Genomic DNA, 22,438 nt, shown 5'->3' with positions numbered 1-22,438 from the left:
ATCCTCCGCCTAGCGGCGCCGGCACACTGGGTTCTAGTCCCGGTTGGGGTGACGGATTCTGTCCCGGTTGCCCCTCTTCCAGGCCAGCTCTCTGCTGTGGCCAGGGAGTGCAGTGGAGGATGGCCCAGGTGCTTGGGCCCTGCACCCCATGGGAGACCAGGAAAAGCACCTGGCTCCTGGCTCCTGCCATCGGATCAGCGCGGTGCGCCGGCCGCAGCGCGCCGGCCGCGGCGGCCATTGGAGGGTGAACCAACGGCAAAAGGAAGACCTTTCTCTCTGTCTCTCTCTCTCACTGTCCACTCTGCCTGTCAAAAAAAAAAAAAAAAAAAAAAAATATATATATATATATATATATATATAAAAGGGAACTGTGGGGCCAGCATTGTGGCAGAGCAGGTAAAGCCACCACCTGTGATGCCAGCATCCCTTATACATGCCGGTTCATTTCCCGGCTGTTCCACTCTGATCCAGCTCCCTGCTAATGTGCCTGGGAAAAGCAGAAGATGGCCCAAATGCTTGGGCCCTTGCCACCCAAGTGGGAGACCTGGATGAAGCTCCTGGCTCCTAGCTTCAGCCTGGCCCAACTCTGGCTGTTGCGGCCATCTGGGGAGGGAACCAGAGGATGGAATTTCTCTCTTTCTCTCTCTTACTCTATAACTCTGACTTCCAAAATAAACAAATCTTTACTGGAAAAAAAAAAGGAGGGGGGGAAGGAACTGTGTATTATTCACGCTTAACACCAACAAGGTGGGGTAAACATGGAGATTCAAATCTGAAAGACCCATTTCCAAACCTTGGTTCTCCTGGTTGTTCATCCCAGGCAACAGTACCTCCTCGGAGCCTTGGTTTACTTACAGGGCCACCTTGAAGATAGTTATGATGTACACTGTAACTTACATAAAATTCTTTTTTCTGTTTCTCTATTTAAGTTAACTTCTGAGTTCTCAATTTTTAATGGCATTCAATATTCTATCGAACAACAGGGCTTAAGCTCTTGTCATGTTAACATGTCTCTCCGTATAAACATTACTCTGTCATATAGCATACAGATTACACCTCCACAATAAGCCCATCCTACTGCAACCAACAGCGTCCAAATCTCCAAAGCCTGGAGCCTTCTGTGGCAATTTTACCTCCATCTCCTCCATCCCACGCAGAAGCTACAGGATTTATCTCTCTAGGTGTCTTCTACTCAAAGTTGTTTTGTAACTCTCAAAGCTTTGTCCAGTATAGACCCACTCAATCCATTCTTTCGAATATACAATGAGTCTAAAACCAGATGCTCCTGGGGCGATGACACTGAGGGTAGTTTAGGCTCTGAACCTAGCAAAGTTTATGACACACAACAGATACCCAATAAAGGTTGAGTGTCACTGACCAGAAATTGAGCATCTCTAACCCTAGAATCTGAAACGCAAAATGTTCTGAAGACCAGAACTTTGTAAACAAAGTACTTCGGAGCAGTTTGGATTTTGAGATCAAGGATGCTCCCTCCACCTGTAAAGTCTGTGCAAACAATCACAGTGTTGGAAAAAGTAAAGAACATCTGTAACGCCCCTCTCCCAGGAAAAAAAGGGCAGGACTATCCCCAGAGGCTTCGTTCCTTCCTAACAGGTTTTTGGGTTCCACAACAACTGGAAAACTGGTCTTTAAAGACAGTCACAAAGAATCACAAACAGACAATAATAGACTTCTGTGATTAAAAGAAAACAGCAGGAGGTCGATATTGTGACAGAGCAGGTAAAGCCCAGTTGGCAACACTGGCGCCCATAGGCACCCTATATGAGTGCCAGTTCAAGTAAGCCCCAGCTGTTCTACTTCTGATCCAGCTCCCCGCTAATGGCCTGGGAAAAGCAGTGAAAGATGGTCCAAGAGTTTGGGCCCCTGCCATCCATGTGGGGGACCCAGATGAAACTCTCTGAATTTCCTTCTCTCTCTGTAACTCTTTATAATAAATAAATAATCCTAAAATTTAAAAAAAATAGCAAAAAAGCATTTCAGCCTCCCTGCTTTAATTATTTTTAAAAATTCTCAATCTCATTATTAACTTAGCAGATTGGTTGGCATGGACCAAATAACCGCTACATAAAACCGTAATTTAAAAACAGTATTAAATTCCTACTGAATAATATAAGATCAGATTATTTTTCAAAATTAGTAATAACCATCATTAACTAAACCTTCTGAGTAACTCTCAGGTATATCCCCTAAAATTTTTTTGGTCTCTTTTTCTTCTAATGAGTGAAAGCCAGAAGTTCAAACTATATACACACATCCACACACAGTATATCTCATCTGCATACACGATATAATGTCATATAGTGTATGACATCACTCTTTGTAGGCAACCTGAATAAGAAAACTTACTGCCCATTATAAACATTACCAATGGGCATTTCTTAAACATTTATCTCTCGGCTGACTCTCACACACTCCATGACACTGATCCAACTCTAAAGCTGGAGAAAAAAAACCAACGTATAAAAATGTGATTCACATGTAACATTTCAGTAATATCACTGTTGTGGGTAAGGAAACAGACTCCTTAGAGATCCTGTAGCACAACCGAAACATACATGGATCTTTAGATGATCTACCAAAATCACAGTATGGCCATCATAAAAATCAATCCAATTCTCCTGCTCTCTAAACAAAGGACTGATAAATCCAGCATTTAGAATGTAACAGAAATCTCAATTTATCTTTACCGACTTAACAACCTCATATCAAATGCTGGCAGCAAGCCATCACAACTCTCCTTCTTAACAATGAAGGTAAAACTCATGACCAAAATAGAGCTCCCAGAGCTGTATTTCACTTGGATTGTATCCACAGCAAAATCTTCACAACTTAACTATCTGGATTCAAGAAATTGGACTGGGGGTGGGGGGGCAGGGGGTGAGGGCAGAGAAGAACTTCTCTGAAAAGCAAAGGTTATAAAATATCACTAACAGTATCTCAATTGTTATCAGCCAAATGGCAGGGGCAAAGGGGTCACTTGATGGATGACAGAGCCATGAAAGAAAAAAAATAACATTGGTAATGGCTTCATAGTGGTGCTTATGATCAAAAACTGTGAGCATCCAACACCCCAACAAGTTATAGGTTGTGATCCAAGACCTTAAATGCAGAATAAAATGCCAATGCTCTGCCTCCCGAAAGAAACATACAACCCCCTAAACTGGTGAACACCACCCAACCAACACCCGGCAGAGTGGATATTTTCAGTATCACATCAGGAAATCATGGTAAGTGCTAGCGGTTCCTCTAGGCCTCAGCAGCGCCTGAGGTGTAAGAGCAAACTCGAGCCCTCTTCACCCTCAAAGAATAATGTTGATGTCATGACGAGGCTACTGCTTCTTTGCACTCCGGGCAAGTCATGCCTCGATCCACAACGCAATTCTTCCCCCACCCGCCGGCACCCCTCGAAACGCAGCGATCTCTACCCAGAGGAGCCCTCGGGGTACCCCCAGCCTCCTCTACCTCCAGCGGCGGCCGCTCTCTCCTCCCTCGGGCTCCGAGGTGGGGGCTCCAGAAGGTCCCGGGCAATCCCGAGCCCGGGCGGTGCTTGTTTGCCTGACACGGTAGCTCCGGCCGGCCGCCTCCTTCCCCAGTTGGCCCAGACTGGAGCGCTGCAGGGTACCCGGGGGCCGGGGAGCGAGCCCGGGCGGCGACGTCGCCGCGGCCGCCGCCTCTGGTATGTCAGGGGCCGGGATTGTATTTCGAAAGATCCGCCATTTTCACCTCGTCATCACCATCACAGCTCAGCAGCTTCCCCGGCAGCCCGAGCCCGGGCCGCCGCCGCCGCCGCCAGCAGCCGGCCCCCCGCCTCCCCGTCCCCGCCCCGGCCCGCCCCTCCCGAGAGGCGCACACCCACATATCCGGGGAAGCCTCCCGCCGGCCCCGCCAACCTTCAAACGCACCCGGAGGAACAAGTGCTCACGGGCCACGCCAACCTTTCACCCCCGAACCACACGCCGAGCCCGGCGGCCCCGCCGCGGCGCCAGAGGAAGTCGCTCTCCCGGCGGGTCCCAAGTCCGGCATAGGCTTGTGTGCAAAGGCAGCCCAGCAGAAGGCGGCACCGGGACAATAAAGAGCCCAAACTCCCTCATTTTCACGAAACCAACTTGAGGGAGGTGGAGGCGTGGGCTTCTTTCGCGGCGTCCATCTCAGACGCTACAAACATTGTCCGCACCGTGAATGTCACTCACCAACTTTGACGTATTACTCTAACCGCAGAACTACTTTGACAGGACGAGCGATTTCCATATGCTAGCCCTGACCTCTCTGACACTTTCCTAAACTACAGGCACCGACCCTCAGCCAGGTAGGCGGTCAAAAACAAGCCACCAGTTAAAACCCAGGATCCGAACTGTTTCCCTCTCCACTCAACTTTAATCTGGTCACTTCTGTCCACGAACACTGTGACGACCGGACTTCAAAGTGCGACTGGATTTGAAATGTACTGATCCAATTGTGGAAACATTCACGATCAATTTCCAAAATACGGAAAATATAGCTCTAAGCTAAAATTTCTTGCCAAATGTTTTTAGGATCTAAGTCATCAAATTGAAAAACCATCTGCCGCTGCTGTTTTGTTCAATACAGTGAAAATAAACAGTTTGCTTTAGAATAAGACCCCAGTTGCCCCATACTCCCACCAGTTCCTGTCATCATTCAGTTTAATAAGCAATTAAAGGAGAACATACATATTTTCTAATCACCTAAGAAGAAAAACATTAGCTGCAAAGCTTCTGATGAAATCAGCATTTGGAAAAAAATCAGTTACCATTGTTAATTTCAGAAAGATCACCCCTTCAAAAGATAAATTCTATACCACTAAACCACGCCATAAGCTCTAAAGGACCTACGTAAAACAAGCAAATTGAACTTCAAGGTTGCGAATACAGCCACTCTCAGTGCCTTTTTTGAAAAGTTAGTCTGAGGAGAGGAAGGTGGAAGTGGAAAAAGCCATTTATTTCCACCTTGTGTGAAAGGCAACTCCATACAAAAGTCGGCGGCTCCAGGCGTAAACAAGTGCTATCCTCCAGCCGCTCCAACCCCCGCTTTCCTGTGCAGCCTGCTCGGCGCTCCGAGTCTAAAGTGTTCCCAATTCCCTCATCCTTAAACTTCACCAACCCACCGACAGCCCGGTCCACCCGCACCCTGCTGGGCTGTTTACCGTTGCGTGGCCAAGCTGAGCCCCAGCCCGCTCCCTTCCCCCGTGCACCGCGGGAACACTGTGACATTTAGCTGGTGGGCTTCGCGAGGAAAACGGACGCACACGAAGAAGAGTCCATACAAAGGGGCGTAGGAAGAAGGCGGCGGCGGGCAGCAGGCAAAGGAGGGGCTGATACCAAATGACACAGCAGCAAAACCGGTTCCCTGACACCGGGGCCCACACGGCCGGCTTCTCGGACCGCGCTGTGCGCCTGTCCACAGCCGTAGGAGTCCTTCCTCCAGTCAGCCGGGCAGGGCGGCCGGCACGGCGTTGGCCCTGCCGAGTGACAGCCGCCCTCCCGGGGGCCGGCGGGAAGGGGCCGTGCCCTGAGGATCGTCCGCCCCCTGCGGCCCGGGGATGGGGCGCGGCGGCCCCCAGGCGGCAGGTGCCCGCTCTCCGCCACTGCCCCGCCGCCCAGGCTCCCGGGGGGGAGCGGTTCGGCGCCCTCCGCCCGCGCTGCCATTCGCAGCGGAGACTGGCTCCCCCTTTCCCGCCCGCCCGGTAGCCCCCATCTCAGGGGCTGACACTCACCAAAGCCGGCGGCGCCGCCGCCTCCTCCTTGCGCCGCGCTCCCTGGGCTCCCAGCAGCCGCGGCGGCGGCGGCGCCTCCGAGGCACAGACCCGGGTTTGTTCAAAATCACGCGCCCAGCGCCATTCCACCGCCGCATCCCATAATACGCCGGGCCCTCCCCGCCCGCGCGCCCCTCTCTGCCCGCCCCTCCACTCCGCCCGCCCTGCCCCGCCTCGCTTAGCTCCCCGGGCCGGCTTCCTTCGCCCCGCCCCTTCCGCGGCGCCTGGCCCCGCCCCTTGGCAACCCGAGCCGCGTCATTCCGCAAGGCTCCGTGAGTACGCTCCGGCTCCACGTGACTCCGACTGGGCGCCTTGTCAAAGCTTTCGCACGGAATGTTCCATCTCGCCGAGCCGGGGGTGGGGGACGGTGATCCCGGATCGCGCCAGCAGTTGGCAGAGGCCGCCTTCTCGCCTCGCTTCCCTTGTTAGGAAGTCCATGCTGGAGGTGCGTCCTCCAGCATCCTCCCTGTTTGATGTGCTCCTAAGGCGGCGATTCGGCACAAAAGCCGAATCTCTTGGTTTTATAGGTACTGCTTTTGCAGGAGTCGCTAAAAAGCCCCTGGGAAACCACGCAGAATTAAACTTATTTTGTAAGGGACTTCTTGCCTTTTTTGCAATACTGTATACAGCTAAGACTAACGGAGTCAAATTTCTTTGTATTTAGTCATCTTTTCTATTATTATCCCCACTAGTTACAAGACATCCGAATGTGAAGTCGGAAAAACAGGCTGTGAAAGACCACTCAGTTAATAAATGCTCGGTGTTTGAGACGAGACTACACAGCAATAGAAAAGGTAAAAGAATGTAAATGTAACATGGTGTGCAACAGTATGTAATTGCCATTGGAGCACAGAGGACGGTCAGATCGATTTGAAATACCAGCTAAGGACCACAGTGGAGGAGACGAGAGAGGTCGCAGCAGAAGCTGCAACCATTTGGAATCAAGCATTCTAGTTTTAAATTGACACCTCCACTTACTGGTGTATAAAGTTTCTTCACCCATCTGCAAAATAGAAATAACAAAACTTCTCCCAGGATTCTGAGGGTTAACTAAGATGAGTGATGTCAAGTAGCTTCAGGGTCTCTGCCTCAGTTCTGCTGTGCCATAGTCAGTGCTAACTGGACTTCAAAGCTCAACCACTAAGACCTAGAAAGGCTGGGGTGGGCGTTTGGCCTGGTGGGTAAGACACCAGTTAAGGTATTTGCATCCTGTGTCAGAGTGCTCCTAACTTCAGCTTCCTGCTAATGTAGACCCTGGCTCAAGCAATTGAGCTCTAGCCACCCAAATGAGAGAACTGGATTGAGTCACTGGCTCCTAATTTCATACTATTGTGGGATACGGAGAGTAGACCAGTGAATGAGAGCGTTCTCACTCTCGCTCTCTTACTCTCTCCCGCTCTCTTCCAGTCTTTCTGACTGATAAATAAAGATTTAGCAAGGCAAGGGGACTGAAATTAGTAAGAGCTTGGAAGTGGGAAGGTATGTGGCATGTGCAAGCAATGTGGGAAAATCAAGTGATAAAACCGGCTTTTTGGGGGGTTCAATAGTATGACCCATTTTATGAAGAGCCTTAGGAGTTAGTATGACAAATCCTCATAGTCAAATGATTATTGTACTAGATAATACTACTATTATCTACCCAATGTGGGTTCACTTTTTTTAAAAAGATTTATTTATTTATTTGAAAGGCAAAGTTGTACACACACACACAGAGCAAGAGCGAGAGTGAGAGCAATAGAGAGAGAGAGAATCTTCCATCCTCTGGTTCACTCCCCAAATGGCTACAATGGCCGAAGCTGGGCCTATCCAAAGCCAGGAGCCAGAAGCTTCTTCCAGGTCTCCCACATGGGTGCAGGGCCCAAGGATTTCTTCTGCTGCTTTCCCAGGCCATTAGCAGGGAGCTGGATTGAAATGGAGTAGGTGGGACTCGAACTGGTGCCCATATGGGAAGCTGGCACCACAGGCAGCAGCTTTACCTGCCACCCTATAATGCAGAACCCACGTTCACTTCTTGGTAAGTGGAAATCAAAACCTTCACCAAAAGTAGTTGTCACTAAAGGTAATTTTTATATAATTTTTTATTATTTTTAAAAATTATTTATTTGAAAGGCAGAGAGAGAGAATGAGAGACAGAGATCACCCATCCTCTGGTTCATCCCCCTGAAACAGGGTTAGGCCATGAGCTGGGAATTCAATCCAGGTGTCCCATATGGATATCGGGGACACATCTACTTGAGCCATCATCTCCCAGCATGCACATTAGCAGGAAGTTGGAATGGGAAGCAGAGCTGGAACTTAAACTCAGGCACTCTGATATAGGATGCAGGTATCCCAAATGGCATCTTCACTGCTATTCCAATCAGGGCCTTCCACAAAGTAATTTTTATTTGTAGCAAATAATGACACCGTGGGGAATCATTTTCAAAGCTGCAGCTCCCTGAGCAAGGGAAATCAGGTACCTCTTGTTTTGAGTAGGAAATGACTATTCCAAAGGGGAATTTTGTCATTACATGTAGAGGTGTGTATAAGTTTGCATAGGTGCAATTTGGAAACACTCTTTTACAAACTCGTGGTATGGTAATGGGACTTAAGTTCCTCCTCGGTGGAGCTTTTAGCATTAACTTTAAGTAAAGGGTGACTTTTGGACACCTTTTGACCCATTTTGAGTAGGGTTTGGGCCACTTTAGGGTAGCTGGTGATTGCATCTCTCCTTGGAACATGACTAAAAACAAGTATGAAAGACAAAGTTTTGGAAGTTTCAGGGCTCTTAAGTAGAAATGAGTCAAGTTAAAGACTTTGAGCTGCTTGGAGCATTAACTCCTGAAGGAAAGGCAGAAGGGAGTGAGGTGGGCTGCCCAAACCAGACTCGATTTTGGGAGAGACTGGAATCCAAAACAGCGGAAAGTTTCCAGCTATTCCACAAATCTAGTCATTCTGATACCAAAACCTAAGACAGCATCAAAAAAGAAGGGAAATCCTTTGAGTCTCACTATGAGTTGTTAGACAAAATTGAGTATTGAAATGTTATCAGATCTAACAATGTGGTGGTAAAAATAATTCACACTGTGGCAAAGTTCAGTTTAGTCCAAGAATGGTGGTTTAACATTAAGAAATCTAACTTACAGATTTATGAATTGGATTAAAGAAGAAAAACCAAATTATATATAGAGGTGTATTGCTTAACATTCAGCAATCATTCTGATTTTTTTTAATTCTTAGTAGATATTAAAAAAGGTTTCTTTAATTAGGTCAAGATAATTATTACAAACCCAAGAAGGATGCAAGGATATAGCAGCTATTAAAGATTTTTCAGGGTGTCCCAGCCAAATGCAATTAAATAAGAAAAAAGGTCGGGGTGGGGTGGTATGGGAAGGGGTGGCAATTATTTAGCCTAGTGGTTAGGATGGCTGTTTAAGACTCCTGCATCCCACATTGCATGGAGTACCTAGGTTCGAGTCTTGACTCCAGCTTTCTGTTAATGCAGATCCTGGGAGGCAGTGCTGATGATTCAAGTAACTGAAATCCTGCCATCCATGAGGGAGACCTGGATTGAGCTTCAGGCTCCCAGCTTCACCATTTTAGGCATTTGGAGAGTGAACCAGTGGATGAGAGCACTGTTTCTCTGTCTCCGTCAAATAAGTAAAAAATTTAAAAAGGGACTGAAATTGTGGTGCAATTGTTTAAGCTGCAACTTTCAACATAGGCATCCCATATCAAAGTGCTGGTTCAAGTCCTGGCCACTCCACCTCCAATATGGTTTCCTGCTAATGTGCTTGGGACAGCAACAGAAGATGGCTGAAGTACTTGGGTATCTGCCACTCCTGTGAGAGACTAGTGTGGGGTTCTTGGCTTCTAGCTTCAGCCTGGCTCTGCCCTGGCTATTGTGGCCACTTGGAGAATGAACTAGCAAGATGGAAGATTCTCTCTCTCCCTCCCCCTCCCCCTCTCCCTCTCTTCCTTTCAAATAAATAAATCTTTAAAAAACATTTTAAAGAAATAAGAGGCACACTTACCTGGCAGGGGAGATACGATGGTCACGAAAGAAATAAGAGGCATTTGGGGCTGGCACTGGCATCCCATATGGGCGCTGGTTCTAGTCCCAACTGCTCTTCTTCCAATCTAGCTCTCTGCTGTGGCCTGGGAAAGCAGTAGAAGATGGCCCAAGCCCTTGGGCCCCTGCACCCACAGAGGAGACTTGGAGGAAGTGCCTGGCTCCTGGCTTTGGATCAGCGCAGTTCCAGCTGTTGTGGCCAATGGGGGAATGAACCAACAGAAAGAAGACCTTTCTCTCTGTCTCTCCCTCTCATTGTCTATAACTCTACTTCTCAAATAAGTAAATAAAATCTTTAAAAGAAATAAATAAGATGCATTCACATAAATGCTGGAAAGAAGAAATTAAATGGTCCTTATTAAAAGTAATCATAAAGAGCTGGATGTTGTGGTTAATTACTTGGCCTGAACACTAACCCTGGCCCCACCACTTCATAACTGTGGGAACTTAGGCAAGTTATTTTCTTCTGTCTTAGGGTTCTCATCTATAAACTGGGCTAGTGCATATATGGTAAGATTGTTACAAAGATTAATGAAGTTAAGATGTGGAAAGCACTTCAAACAGTGTCTGCCATACAGCAAGAACTCAATGGCTAAAAGCTATTAATACTCAAAACCATAATACAGAGTCAAATACAATCTTTCACTTCAGCAAAGAAAGCATTTTAGCTCCGAAGAGTCTCTGCTGTTCAAACATCTGTATTTCAGAAGAAAATCTTTGCTTTATATTTACATGGTCACTTTTCCAAATGAACTAAAAACTGAAAATATTCCGCAACTATCGTGGGTCATTTACTGGATTCCAAGCACTGTGCCAGGCCCTGGGAATGAAACGGTGAACAAGACAGAGCAGCTCTGTCCAGTGGATTGCTCTGCAGTGATGGAACTGCTCCGCCTCTGCCTCTCTGTAACTCTGCCTTTCAAACAAATAAATAAACCCTTAAATAAAGAGTTGCTTTCGTTTTTCAAATTAAAAGCCTACAAGGAGAAGATCCGCTGTAATGTTCTCATGTGCTTATCCTGCTAGAGGTGGAATGAGCCTTGTGGTTAGGAGTGGGTGTCCCCTTGTAGGAAGTAGATATTGCAAATGTCTGTCATCCTGAGGAGAGGCCCATCTCCAGACAGGATATGGGAGCTTGAAAGAAGAGCACAGGCAGACGGTGACAGAAATGCTGCCTCTTCCTAGGCCTCACCCATTTGGACCTGGACACAAAGACCTTTGTGTGAAGGAAGGAGAAAAATGACATCTGCCCCTAGCGAGACTGGAAACTCAATTGAGCTTCTATTACAAACCGTCTTAGAATTCTTCATGGCTTATAAACATTAGCATTTGTTTTCCTCGTGTGTTGGTTGGATTCACAGATCTAGACTGGGCTCAGCTAGGCCAGGTTGGATTCTAGGCTTAGAGTTGGGGTGTTACCTGTTCCACATATTTTAATTCTGAAGTCCAAGTATATAAGGCATTAGCTACTTGGGGCATGCTCTTCTTCTAGTGGACCACAGAAACCTTTGGGAATCAGTGTAAATGTGATATCCTTTTTTTTTTTTTTTTTTTTTTGAAAAAAAAAAAAAGATTTATTTATTTATTTGAAAGGCAGAGTTACAGAGAGGCAGAGGCAGAGAGAGAAGTCTTCCATCCACTATGTTCACTCCCCACATGGCTGCAGTGGCCAGAGAAGTGCCAATCCGAAGCCAGGAGCCAGGAGCTTCTTCTGGGTCTCCCACGTGGGTGCAGGGGCCCAAAGACTTGGGCCATGTTCTACTGCTTTCCCAGCCCATAGCAGAGAGCTGGATTGGAAGTAGAGCAGTTGGGACTCAAACTGGCATCTATATGGGATACTGGCACTGCAGGCATTGGCTTTACCCACTATGCCACAGCGCTGGCCCCGTGATATCCTTTTAATAAGGCTACCCTACCGCCAACCAACTGGTACATTGTCACTTCTGCCTACATACCATTGGTCAAAAAAACTCATAGGGTCAAACCCAGTGTCAATAAGGTGGAAGAAATACATTCTTTCTGTCCTAGTGAAAGGTACTGCAAAGGTACAGAGCAAAGGATGTAGATGCAGAATTCTAGTATAAAGAAGGGAATAAAGAAATAGGAGCAATGATGGATTGCATAATTTGACCAGAGTCTGTTTTAATTCCTCTGTACATAGTATATTTTCCCCTGCCTTTAAAAAATTACTTATTTATCTATTTATTTATTTGAAAGGCAGAGTTATAGAGTGAGAGAGAGAGGGCGAGAGAGAGAGAGAGAGAAATCTTCCATCCACTGGTTTACTCCCCAAATGGCTGCAATGGCCAGAATTGGGCCAATCTGAAGCCAGGAGCCAGGAGCTTTTTCTGGGTCTCCCACGTGGGTGCAGAGGACCAAATACTTGGGCCACCTTGTACTGCTTTCCCAGGTGCATTAGCAGAGAGCTGGATTAGAAGTGGAGTAGGGGCCGGTGCTGTGGCACAACGGGTTAACACCCTGGCCTGAAGCACCAGCATCCCATATGGGCACTGGTTCTAGTCCTGGCTGCTCCTCTTCTGATTGAATAAACAAATAAATCTAAATTGCAGGCTGAGGCTTTACCCACTACACCACAGCACCACCCTCCCTGCCAGCTACTTTTAAGATTTCAATTTATCTTTGGTTTTCAGCAGTTTGAATAGTATGTGTCCAGGTGTGTATATGTGTCTGTTCCATCATTTTGACAGTTTTTCTGAGATTCCCTGGATGTATTCTTTGCTATTTTGCTATTCTATCTTCTAGGTTTAATTGGTTGGTTTGGTTTTGTTTTGTTTTGTTTTTGACAGGCAGAGTTAGTGAGAGAGAGAGAGACAGAGAGAAAGGTCTTCCTTTTTCCGTAGGTTCACCCCCCAAGCGGCCGCTACGGCTGGCACGCTGCGCTGATCCAAGTGCTTCCTCCTGGTCTCCCATGCGGTGTAGGGCCCAAGCACCTGGGCCATCCTCCACTGCCCTCCCAGGCCATAGCAGAGAGCAACCAGGACAGAATCTGGCGCCGCGACCAGGACTAGAACCCGGGGTGCCGGCACCGCAGGCGGAGGATTAGTCTAGTGAGTTGCGGCGCCGGCCTCTAGGTTTAATTTTTTTTAATGCCTTTTCTTTCACTCTTTTCCTCTTTGGATTCCAATTACGTGTATGTTGGATCATTTTGTTCCACAGCTTCTGAATATTCAATATTCTCCCTCTTCCACCTCCTCTCACTCTTTCTTTGCCCTTTGGGCTTTTTTTTTTTTTTTTTGGAGATTTATTTATATATTTGAAAGGCAGTTAGAGAGAGAGTGGTATAGACAGAGAGAGAGATAAAGAGAGAGAGAGAGAGAGAGAGAGAGATCTTCCATCCACACCCTAGACGGGTGCAAGAGCCAGGGCTGGGCCAGGCCAAAGCCAGGAGCTTCTTCTGAGCCTTCCATATAGGGAGCAGGAGCCCAAGGACTTGGGCCATCTTCCACTGCTTTCTCAGGCCATTAGCAGGGAGCTGAATCAGAATTGGAGTGGCTTGGAAATGAACTGGCACCCATATATGATGCCAGGTGTCACAGGCACCTTTACCCACTATGCCACAATGTCAGTTCTATGCACACCCCTCACCCTCACTTTGGTTCTTAGTTTGAGTCCCTTCTATCGCCCTATTTTTAAATTCTTGGGTTCTTTCTTGGTTACGTTGAATCTACTCATGATTGCATTGAAGGAATTATTCATCTCTGTGATATGTCTATATTTTTACAATTTCCTTTTTACATTTTCTTTTAGTTTCCACTTCTCTGTTTTAACTGCTCACCTGTTCATTCATGTTGTCTTTATTGTCTTTTGAAGCTTTAATATATTAATCATAGTTATCTTCAGTTCTTCATCTGATAGTGCTAACGTTTTTAGATTGCTTTGTCTCCTGACAGTGTGATATTTGGGTGTTTTTCATACTTACAGATTGAATACTGTATCTCCTGTATGCTCAGGTAAACACTATTTATGCTGGGAAAGGGGCATGCGTCGTCTTGTGCTAGACTGTTGGTGTGAAAGGTTGAGTTAGTCTACAGGACTTGAGATGGGCTTTGGTTGCTATGGTGAACTTCAGCCCAGCAGAGTTTTCAAATTTCTTTTGTTACTTTGTGCCTAAAATAAAGGTTAGGTTTTATTCTCAATGCTGCTGTTCTACTTTCAGCTTTAAGCCTCTGTGCTATGCAGCTCACAGAGGATCCCTCTCCAAGCCCAGGACTTCCATCCAGTAGTAAACTGCTATTTGGTGTGGGGAGACTGGTTGGGATGTTGGAGGGAGGGATAGTTTCTCTGAAGTCCTATTCCAGCTTCAGTCTTAGGCAGGTTCCCAGTCCCTGGGACTTGCATGGAGTTTTCTCCATAATCCTGATTCCTCCCTGTCTATGATAGTCAATGGTCAGGGCTCTAGACAGTTTCCTGCCCCTGTCCCAGAGATAAAGAGTTTTTCCTTTCCCTATTCCTCCAGCTGCAATGGATCTGCACTGGTCTTTGGGGAACAATAAGGTTTGCCTCCTGCCTTTCTTTTTTTTTTTTTTTTTTTTTTTTTTTGACAGGCAGAGTGGACAGTGAGAGAGAGAGACAGAGAGAGAAAGGTCTTCCTTTGCCGTTGGTTCACCCTCCAATGGCCGCCGCTGCAGCCGGCTCACCGCGCTGATCCTGGCAGGAGCCAGGATCCAGGTGCTTTTCCTGGTCTCCCATGGGGTGCAGGGCCCAAGCACCTGGGCCATCCTCCACTGCCCTCCCAGGCCATAGCAGAGAGCTGGCCTGGAAGAGGGGCAACCGGGACAGAATCCGGCGCCCCAACCGGGACTAGAACCCGGTGTGCCGGCGCCGCAAGGTGGAGGATTAGCCTAGTGAGCCACGGCGCCGGCTTGCCTCCTGCCTTTCTTTCAATGGCAGCCACTTCTGTCCTCCAAGCCTGTACCCTTCAAGGAATCTTTCTCTTGACTTCTATCCTGCCATCAACCTTTGTCCTGAGTGCCCAGAGGAGCTCCCTGGGAAAGACTCTGTGAGTATATGTGAACTCCCCTTATGACTGAGGCTTCCATGGGGCTCCACAAGCATGCTAACCCACAGCCAGTCTCTAGCAATTTATTAGAGATTTAGCTGAATTTGCCTTTTCTGTTAGTATGGTGGTCCCATCTCCCCTCTCCTGCTCTGCTACTGGTAGGTAAGTCAATGCCTGCATCTCATATCTTTATAGAACAATCTGTCTTCTTTCCTTAGATTTTAGGTTGTTGATTGCTCTGTGACCTCAGGTCTCTGACTCAACCAAGGCTATGATTTTATAGATTATCTAGCTTACTGTTGTGGTGAGGACAATGCTATTCCCTGCTTTCTATACATCAGAAGCAGCAGAAAGATCTCAGGTGTTGTTTTATTAGGAGAGTCGGAGGGTCTCTATAAATCAACCACAGTAAAAGGCCCATTACAGTTCTTATGCACGACAGCCTTTCTGCTTCCTTTTCTAACTCGCCCCTTCCTACTTGTTTTTCTGGCTCTCAGAGCTCTTGCTTTCCAACCCAAATTCCACTGTGTGCTCTGATTGTTCCCACAGTTGATGGCAGATTTGGAACACCTTTTCCACCTTGTAGCCTTTACTTCCTACTCCACCCTTAGATGTGTGGACTCTGAACTTCATGCCAGTCCCAGAAAAGGAACATTTATATAAAACCGTAAAAGTCTTGGATTTTCCATACTTCCTCCTTATCCAACTATGTTCCCTACTTGAATTAACAAATATTTTTGAGTGTTACTAAATACAAGGCAACAATTGTGAGTGCCAGCTGGTTTATAATAATGTATCAGGTTGGGGCTGGCGCCGTGGCTCACTTGGTTAATCCTCCACCTGCAGTCCTGGCATCCCAAATGGGCACCGGGTTCTAGTCCTGGTTGCCCCTCTTCAGTCGAGCTCTCTGCTGTAGCCTGGGAAGGCAGTGGAGGATGGCCCAAGTGCTTGGGTCACTGCATCCACATGGGAGACCAGGAGGAAGCACCTGGCTCCTGGCTTCGGATTGGCACAGCACCAGCTGTGGCGGCCATCTGGGGGGTGAACCAACGGAAGGAAGACCTTTCTCTCTGTCTCTCTCTCTCTCACTGTCTATAGCTCTACCTATCAAATAAAAAAAAATAATGTATCAGGTTGTCACATTTCTTTCACCTTGCTCTCCTACTTCCAATTCAACTATGTGACTCTACAGGAAACATGAATACCTGAGTGCCATTAAACAGACACAGTGGGCACTAGATGGTATGAACGAGCCTAAGGGTGCAGTGAGTCTAGAGAGGGAGAGAACAATGTAACCTGTGATGATCCATGCACTTCCAAGCAGAAGAATGGTACCTGTTCTGGCACTCTTCCCTGTAGGACCTATCGGTTATCCTGACACCAGAGGAGGCGAGGAAGCAGACAGTTGTGCTGTAACGTCTCTTCCCCCCAGGCTAGAAGACCAGCAGTTTTTGAAATTGAGAAGCAGAGAGGCTACTTCCACGTAGCTCAAAGAGGAACTAACAATTTCCTACCAGACAGGGACTGCTCCTACCACCCATGACATTGCCACTTAACAGACTCCTGCAGCCAGATCTGAGCTCTAATGACATAGAACCCAGCATCAGAGTGAATAGGTAAAACACAGAGAACAAGTGGCTCCCAATAAAATAAAACTGCTGGAGAACACAATAGTTTAAGCCATAAATAAATACACAGATATAAGCACTTAAGACAAAATTCAATACATACACACAAGACTATGCATCAAAAAGCATGTCTGTTCCTTTTCAAATCGATGTTTTAAATTTGGTGAAGTGCACAGATGTTAATTCTATAGTTTGATGAATTTTGGTAAATCCATACACTCATGTGACCCATACTGCTATCAACATGTAGGACATTACTATCATCTCCTGTTACTTTCCAGTGAATTCCCGCTGGTGATTTTCCATTGCTCCCTCTCCAGACAACTTCTCACATTATGTCACCATAAATTAGTTTTGTCTGATTTAGAGCTTTATGTTGATGGGATCTTACTGTATTTCCTTTATGTCTGGCTTCTTTCACTCAGTGTTTTGGAGAATCATTCATTTTGTTGCATGTGTCTATAGTTTTTGCCTTTTTAAAATACTGAGCAGTATTCTATTGAATGAACATACCAAAGTTTGTTTACACATTTTCCTCCTGATGGACATTTGGTTTGTTTCCACTTGGGGCTATTAAACATAAAACAACTATAACATTTTAATATAAGAGTACTTGTGAAAATAATGATCTTTTAAAACATAAAACTTGTGCTGCGGCTTACTTGGCTAATCCTCTGCCTGTGGCGCCAGCACACTGGGTTCTAGTCCCAGTTGGAGTGCCAGATTCTGTCCCGGTTGCTCCTCTTCCAGTCCAGCTCTCTGCTGTGGCCCAGGAAGGCAGTGGAGGATGGCCCAAGTGCTTGGGTCCTGCACCCACATGGGAGACCAGAAGGAAGCACCTGGCTCCTGGCTTCAGATTGGTGCAGCATGCTGGCTGTAGCGACCATTTGGGGGGTGAACCAACGGAAGGAAGACCTTTCTCTCTGTCTCTGTCTAACTCTGCCTGTCCAAAAACAAAACAAAACAAAACAAAAAAAACCACAAAACATAAAACTTTATAGATATATTGAAGGAGAGTTATTGAATTGTGCCAAGAGGGCCGTAAAGGAGAAAAGTTATCACAAAACAGAATTCAAACATGTAAAGAAGTAGAAATCATGATGAAAAAGATAAATCATTTAGAAGATAAATTCAAGAGACCTAATATATTACTATGTGGAGTTTCAGAAGGAGAGAAAGGAATAGGAAACAGGGAGATGATAGTTAAATATTTAATTCTTAAAAATTTTTACTTGAAAAGTAGAAAGATACAGAGACAGAGACAGATCTTCCATCTACTCGTTGCTCACAATAGCTAAGGCTGGGAAAGGCCAAAACCAAGAGCCATAAACTCAATCCAGGTCTTCCACACGGGTGGCAGTGATCCAAGTACTTGAGCAATCATTGCTGTCTCTCAGGGTACCCAATAGCAGGAAACTGGAGTTGAAAGCAGAGCTAAGAGTTGAACCCAAGCATTTCAATGTGGATTCTGGCATCCCAAGTGGTGTCTTAAACATTGTACCAAATGCCCACTGCCCCCAGGTGAAAATTAAATGAACAATAATATAAATTTTTTCTATTAATAATACACTATTATTATTACAATGTAACATTATTAATTAATAGAAAATCCTTCTAAAGATACACTTGCATTTGCAGATGTTCCCAGGAGTTCACGGAGTTCCTAGGTAGCATCAAAAAGGCATAGATAGCTAGGTACGTCCTAGGAAAGTTCCTCCAAAGAGAGGATCTTAAAAATGTCCAAGGGGAAAGAACAAGATACCAATAAATGAGCTGATGTGAGCATTAAGTATATACTTCTTATAAAACTAAGAATAAGTAAAAATGAAAAGGATAGCTTATGATGGCCATATATGCTTACAATATAAGCATAGAATGATTATAAAATAACAGAAGAATGGGAAAAGAAAATGTAGGAAAATATTTAACTTTTCAGTAATCATATTGTGGTGGTATTATTGGTATTGGTATTCTGAAGCCTGGTATGTATAATGTGAGGTGGATAAAATGAGTAATTATGAGAGGCAGGCGTTTTGGCACAGCCGGTTAAGCCGTTGCTTGGGACACCTGCATCTCGTATTAGGGTTCCTGCTTACAGCCCTGGCTATTCCATGCTTCCGATACAACTTCCTGCCAATGTGCCTGGGAGGCAGCAGATGATGGCTCAAGTGCTTGGGTTCCTGCACACACATGGGAAACCTGGATAGAGTTCTCGCTTTCTGACTTCAGCCTGGCACAGCCCTGCTGTTGGGGGCATTTGGAGAGTAAGCCAGCTTATAGAAGTCTGTCTCTCCTCTCTCTCTCTCTCTCATTTTGCCTTTGAAATCAATAAAAAACATAATTATTAATATTCTAATGGTAAAATTCGTTATTATGTAGGATTTTTTAAAAGTTCATGGAAACTTTATATTATGAAAAAAAAGTTGTATAACTTTCAAAGTTTTTTTGCAACAAAATAAACTCGTACTAACTTGTTATAACAGGTCTGACAGGATCTAGTTGAAGCACTAAGAAGACATCAGTTTGAAAAGAGTCACTATCAGATTAACATGGATTCTTCTAAAATTGAAGGCAGAATGAACATCAGGTTTATGGTGAAGCTTGGTGGGAAAATGGTGAAATCGTTTATGCTTTACGAAAACTACATGGGCACAATGTCCCCCAGCAGTTTACCAATGGATAACTTCTTCGAAGAAGGAACCAATGTTGAAAATGAAGCCTACAGTAGCAGACCATCCACAGTGGTCTTGTTTATGCCCTAACTGAAGAGGACTGACCATTAATACAAGAGATTACAACTAACACCATAGGTACCTCGGTTAGTTCAGTTTACACACTTATGACTGAAAATTTAGAATGGAACAAACTTTCTGGTTGATGGGTGTCAAAATGGTCTAGTCCATCCTCCGGGTTTTAATGAAAAATTTCAACATATGGGATAAAGACTCTGAAACATTTCTTAGGAGATTGTAACAGGAGATAAATTCATGACTTTACCAGTACTATTCTACAGACAAAACACAGTCAAAACAATGGTTACCAACAGGCAGAAGTGGTCCAGTCAAAGCAAAAGTGGGCTGGTCAAGAGCAATGGTCATGGCAAGTTTTTTAGGATGCCCAAGGCACTTTGTTTATTGATCCTAAAAAGGAGAGCCAAAGAGCGGGAGCATCTGCTTATTATGGACAGTGTTTTGGAAAAGTTAGTCAAACCCTTAGCAGAAAAACACCTGGGAAAGTTTCACCAGAGAGTGAACGCTCCCACTCTTTCCTCTCATTAAATAAAGCAAATGTGGTGGGAGTTTTAATAGGAAGGCATTAGGCATTCATCTTGTAATCCCAATTTGGCACCTTCTGACTATTTTTGTTTTCTAATCTAAAAAATCTTTTTCAAAAAATCTTTATTTATTCAAAAATCAGGGTTACAGAAAGAAAGGGGGGGGATTGATTCTATCTATTGGTTTGGTCCCCAGATGGCTGCAATGGCCAGGGCTGGACCAGGCCCAAGCCAGGAGCCAGGAGCTTCATCTAGGTCTCCCAAGTGGGTACAGGGACCCATGTACTTGGGCCATCTTCCACTGCCTTTCCCAGGCACATTAGCAGGGAACTGGATAGGAAGTGGAACAGCCAGCACCCAAACTGGTGCTTTTATGGGATGCCAGCATTGCAGCGGCAGCTTTACCTGCTATACTACAATGCTGGCTCCAGAAAAATCTTTAAAGAGCACATTTGCTTCAATAAATAATGTAAAAAAAACCTTGTAATAACATGATTAAATTCCTAGGACCCTCAGCTATTTAGGGATAGACTAAATGGCTGCTATTATTGCTTACAAAAATGTCTTGAACTTGTTGGAGCTTATGTTGGTAAGTAAATTTATGTTATTTATTTATTTTAAGAATTTATTTATTTATTTGACAGTCAGAGTTACACAGAGAGAGGAGAGGCAGAGAGAGAGAAAGAAAGGTCCTCCATCTGAAGGTTCACTCCCCACTTGGCTGCAACAGCCAGAGCTGCACCGATCTGAATCCAGGTGCCAGGAGCTTCTTCCGGGTCTCCCATGCGGGTCTCCCATGGGGGTCCCAAGTCATTAGGCCATCTTCTTTTTTTGTGTGTGCTTTTTAGGACAATATATTTTTTTAAATTTATTTATTTATTTATTATTTCATAAATGTAAATTTACAAAGTGCAACTTTTGCATTGTTGTGGCTTTTTCCCCCATAATCTCCCTCCCACCCGCAGCCATCCCATCTCCCACTCCCTCTCCCATCCCACTCTTCGTCAAGATTCATTTTCAATGATCTTTATATACAGAAGATCAACTTAGAATATACTAAGCAAAGATTTCAACAGACTGCACCCACACAACCACACAAGATACAGAGTACTGTTCGACTAGTAGTGTTACCATTAACTCTCATAGTAAAACACATTAAGGACAGAGATCCTACGTGGCGAGCAGGTGCACAGTGACTCCCGTTGTTGATTTAACAATTGACACTCTTATTTATGACGTCAGTAATCACCAGAGGCTCTTGCCATGAGCTGTCAAGGCTATGGAAACTCCTTGAGTTCACCAACTCTGAACTTATTTAGTCAAGGCCATATCACAGTGGAGGTTCCTTCCTCCCTTCAGAGAAAGGTGCCTCCTTCTTTGATGGCCCGTTCTTTCTGCTGGGGTCTTGTTCACAGAGATCTTTCATTCAGGTCATTTTTGCCACAGTGTCTTGACTTTCCATGTTGGGCTATCTTCTACTGCTTTCCCAGGCCACAGCAGAGAGCTGGATCAGAAGAGGAGCCAGGACTTGAACCGGCGTCCATATGGGATGCCGGCTCTTCAGGCCAGGGTGTTAACCCACTGTGCCACAGCACTGGCCCCAATGTTATTTATTTTTTATCTTTAAATTATATTTTCCTATATCCCTTTTGAAATCCTCTCACTGCATTCGTAGCTTCTGGCTATGTCCCGGGCTCAGCCTTAGCGATTGCAGGCATTTGGGAAGTGAACCAGCAGATGGGAGCTCTGTCTCTCTCTGTCTCTGCCCCTCTGTCCCTCATAAAAAAAGAAGAAAAAATAACCTGGCTGAGGCCAGAAGCAAGGACATAGGGAAAGTTTAACAATTACTTATAGAGAGAACTGTAAGTGTGGTTACTTGCATCTGAGACAGTCTGGAAGCAAATAGCTAGAGTGGGGCTGGCGCTGTGGTGCAGTGGGTTAACGCACTGGCCTGAAGTGCCAGCATCCCATATGGCCACTGGTTCTAGTCCTGGCTGCTCCTTTTCCAATCCAGCTTTCTGCTATGGCCTGGGAAAGCTGTAGAAGATGGCCCAAGTCCTTGGGTCCCTGCACCCGCGTGGGAAACCTGGAAGAAGCTCCTGGCTCCTGGCTTCAGATTGGCGCAGCTCCAGCTGTTACGGCCATGTGGGGAGTGAACCATCGGATGGAAGACCTCTCTCTCTCTCTCTGCCTCTCCTCTCTGTGTAACTCTAACTTTCAAATAAATAAATAAATATTTTAAAAAATAGCCAGAATATTGGAAATACAGTAGGATTATATTAAAAAATAAGTTTAAAAAACACTGAAAAATCTGGTGGACAAAAATTCTCAACTGTTCAAGCCCAAGGGCATTCCCAAAGATGAAGTATGCTCAACATCTAGTTAACTTGCACACTGCTGCCCTGTTATCTGTGGTTTCACTTTTCACAGTTTCAATTATCTACGGTCAACCACAGTCTGAAAATACTACACAGAAATTTTCAAAAATAAGCAATTCTTAAGTTTTAAACTATATGCCATTCTAAGTAGCAGGATGACATCTTGCTCTGGTTTGCTCTGTCCAGCCCAGAACCAAATCATCTCTTTGTCTAGTACATCCATGTCATAGATTGTTAGTCCCTGGCTGTCTCAATGGTCAGATCTACTATAACCGTATTACAGTGCTGTGTTCAAG

The 22,438-nt window shown here is 45.5% G+C and overlaps 2 protein-coding genes across 25 annotated transcripts in view; one reads left to right on the top strand and one right to left on the bottom strand.

The window, feature by feature from the left end:
* Positions 1 to 22,438, bottom strand: part of LIN54 (lin-54 DREAM MuvB core complex component) — a 102,954-nt gene that overhangs the window by 76,315 nt on the left and 4,201 nt on the right. For 5 of the 24 annotated variants that reach the window (XM_051819625.2, XM_070047944.1, XM_070047950.1 and 2 more), the window contains exon 1: positions 5,753 to 5,892. The exons of 4 other annotated variants lie outside the window; for them this stretch is intronic. Coding sequence is in view for 5 of the 20 variants with exons in the window: in XM_008267659.4 (XP_008265881.1) it covers positions 5,183 to 5,249 (67 nt within the window). In the remaining 15 variants the exon portion in view is untranslated. Of the gene's footprint in view, positions 1 to 3,483; positions 3,618 to 3,923; positions 4,037 to 5,182; positions 5,526 to 5,752; positions 5,893 to 22,438 lie in introns of those variants that run through there. 15 more of the 24 variants (XM_017347460.3, XM_070047946.1, XM_070047951.1 and 12 more) reach the window with 8 other exon arrangements.
* Positions 5,361 to 10,219, top strand: LOC127483188 (uncharacterized). The gene is made up of 4 exons (XM_070047115.1): positions 5,361 to 5,606; positions 5,727 to 6,381; positions 6,484 to 6,585; positions 9,915 to 10,219. The coding sequence occupies exons 1-4, from the start codon at positions 5,361 to 5,363 to the stop codon at positions 9,941 to 9,943; spliced, it is 1,032 nt and encodes a 343-aa protein (XP_069903216.1). The 3' UTR covers positions 9,944 to 10,219.

This window comes from Oryctolagus cuniculus, chromosome 8, assembly GCF_964237555.1.
Source record: "Oryctolagus cuniculus chromosome 8, mOryCun1.1, whole genome shotgun sequence".
NCBI lineage: Eukaryota > Metazoa > Chordata > Mammalia > Lagomorpha > Leporidae > Oryctolagus > Oryctolagus cuniculus.
The sequence above is the reverse complement of the archived record's forward strand: the minus strand, read 5'-3'. Positions and strand labels throughout refer to the sequence as shown.

Bases quoted from the DNA above. Each gene is read 5' to 3' on its own strand.
- LOC127483188 (XM_070047115.1), top strand. From the start codon at position 5,361: ATGACACAGCAGCAAAACCGGTTCCCTGACACCGGGGCCCACACGGCC. The intron at 5,607-5,726 runs GTGCCCGCTCTC...CCCGCCCGGTAG, and splicing joins CGGCGGCCCCCAGGCGGCAG to CCCCCATCTCAGGGGCTGAC. The intron at 6,586-9,914 runs GTAAAAGAATGT...CTTCCAATCTAG, and splicing joins ACTACACAGCAATAGAAAAG to CTCTCTGCTGTGGCCTGGGA.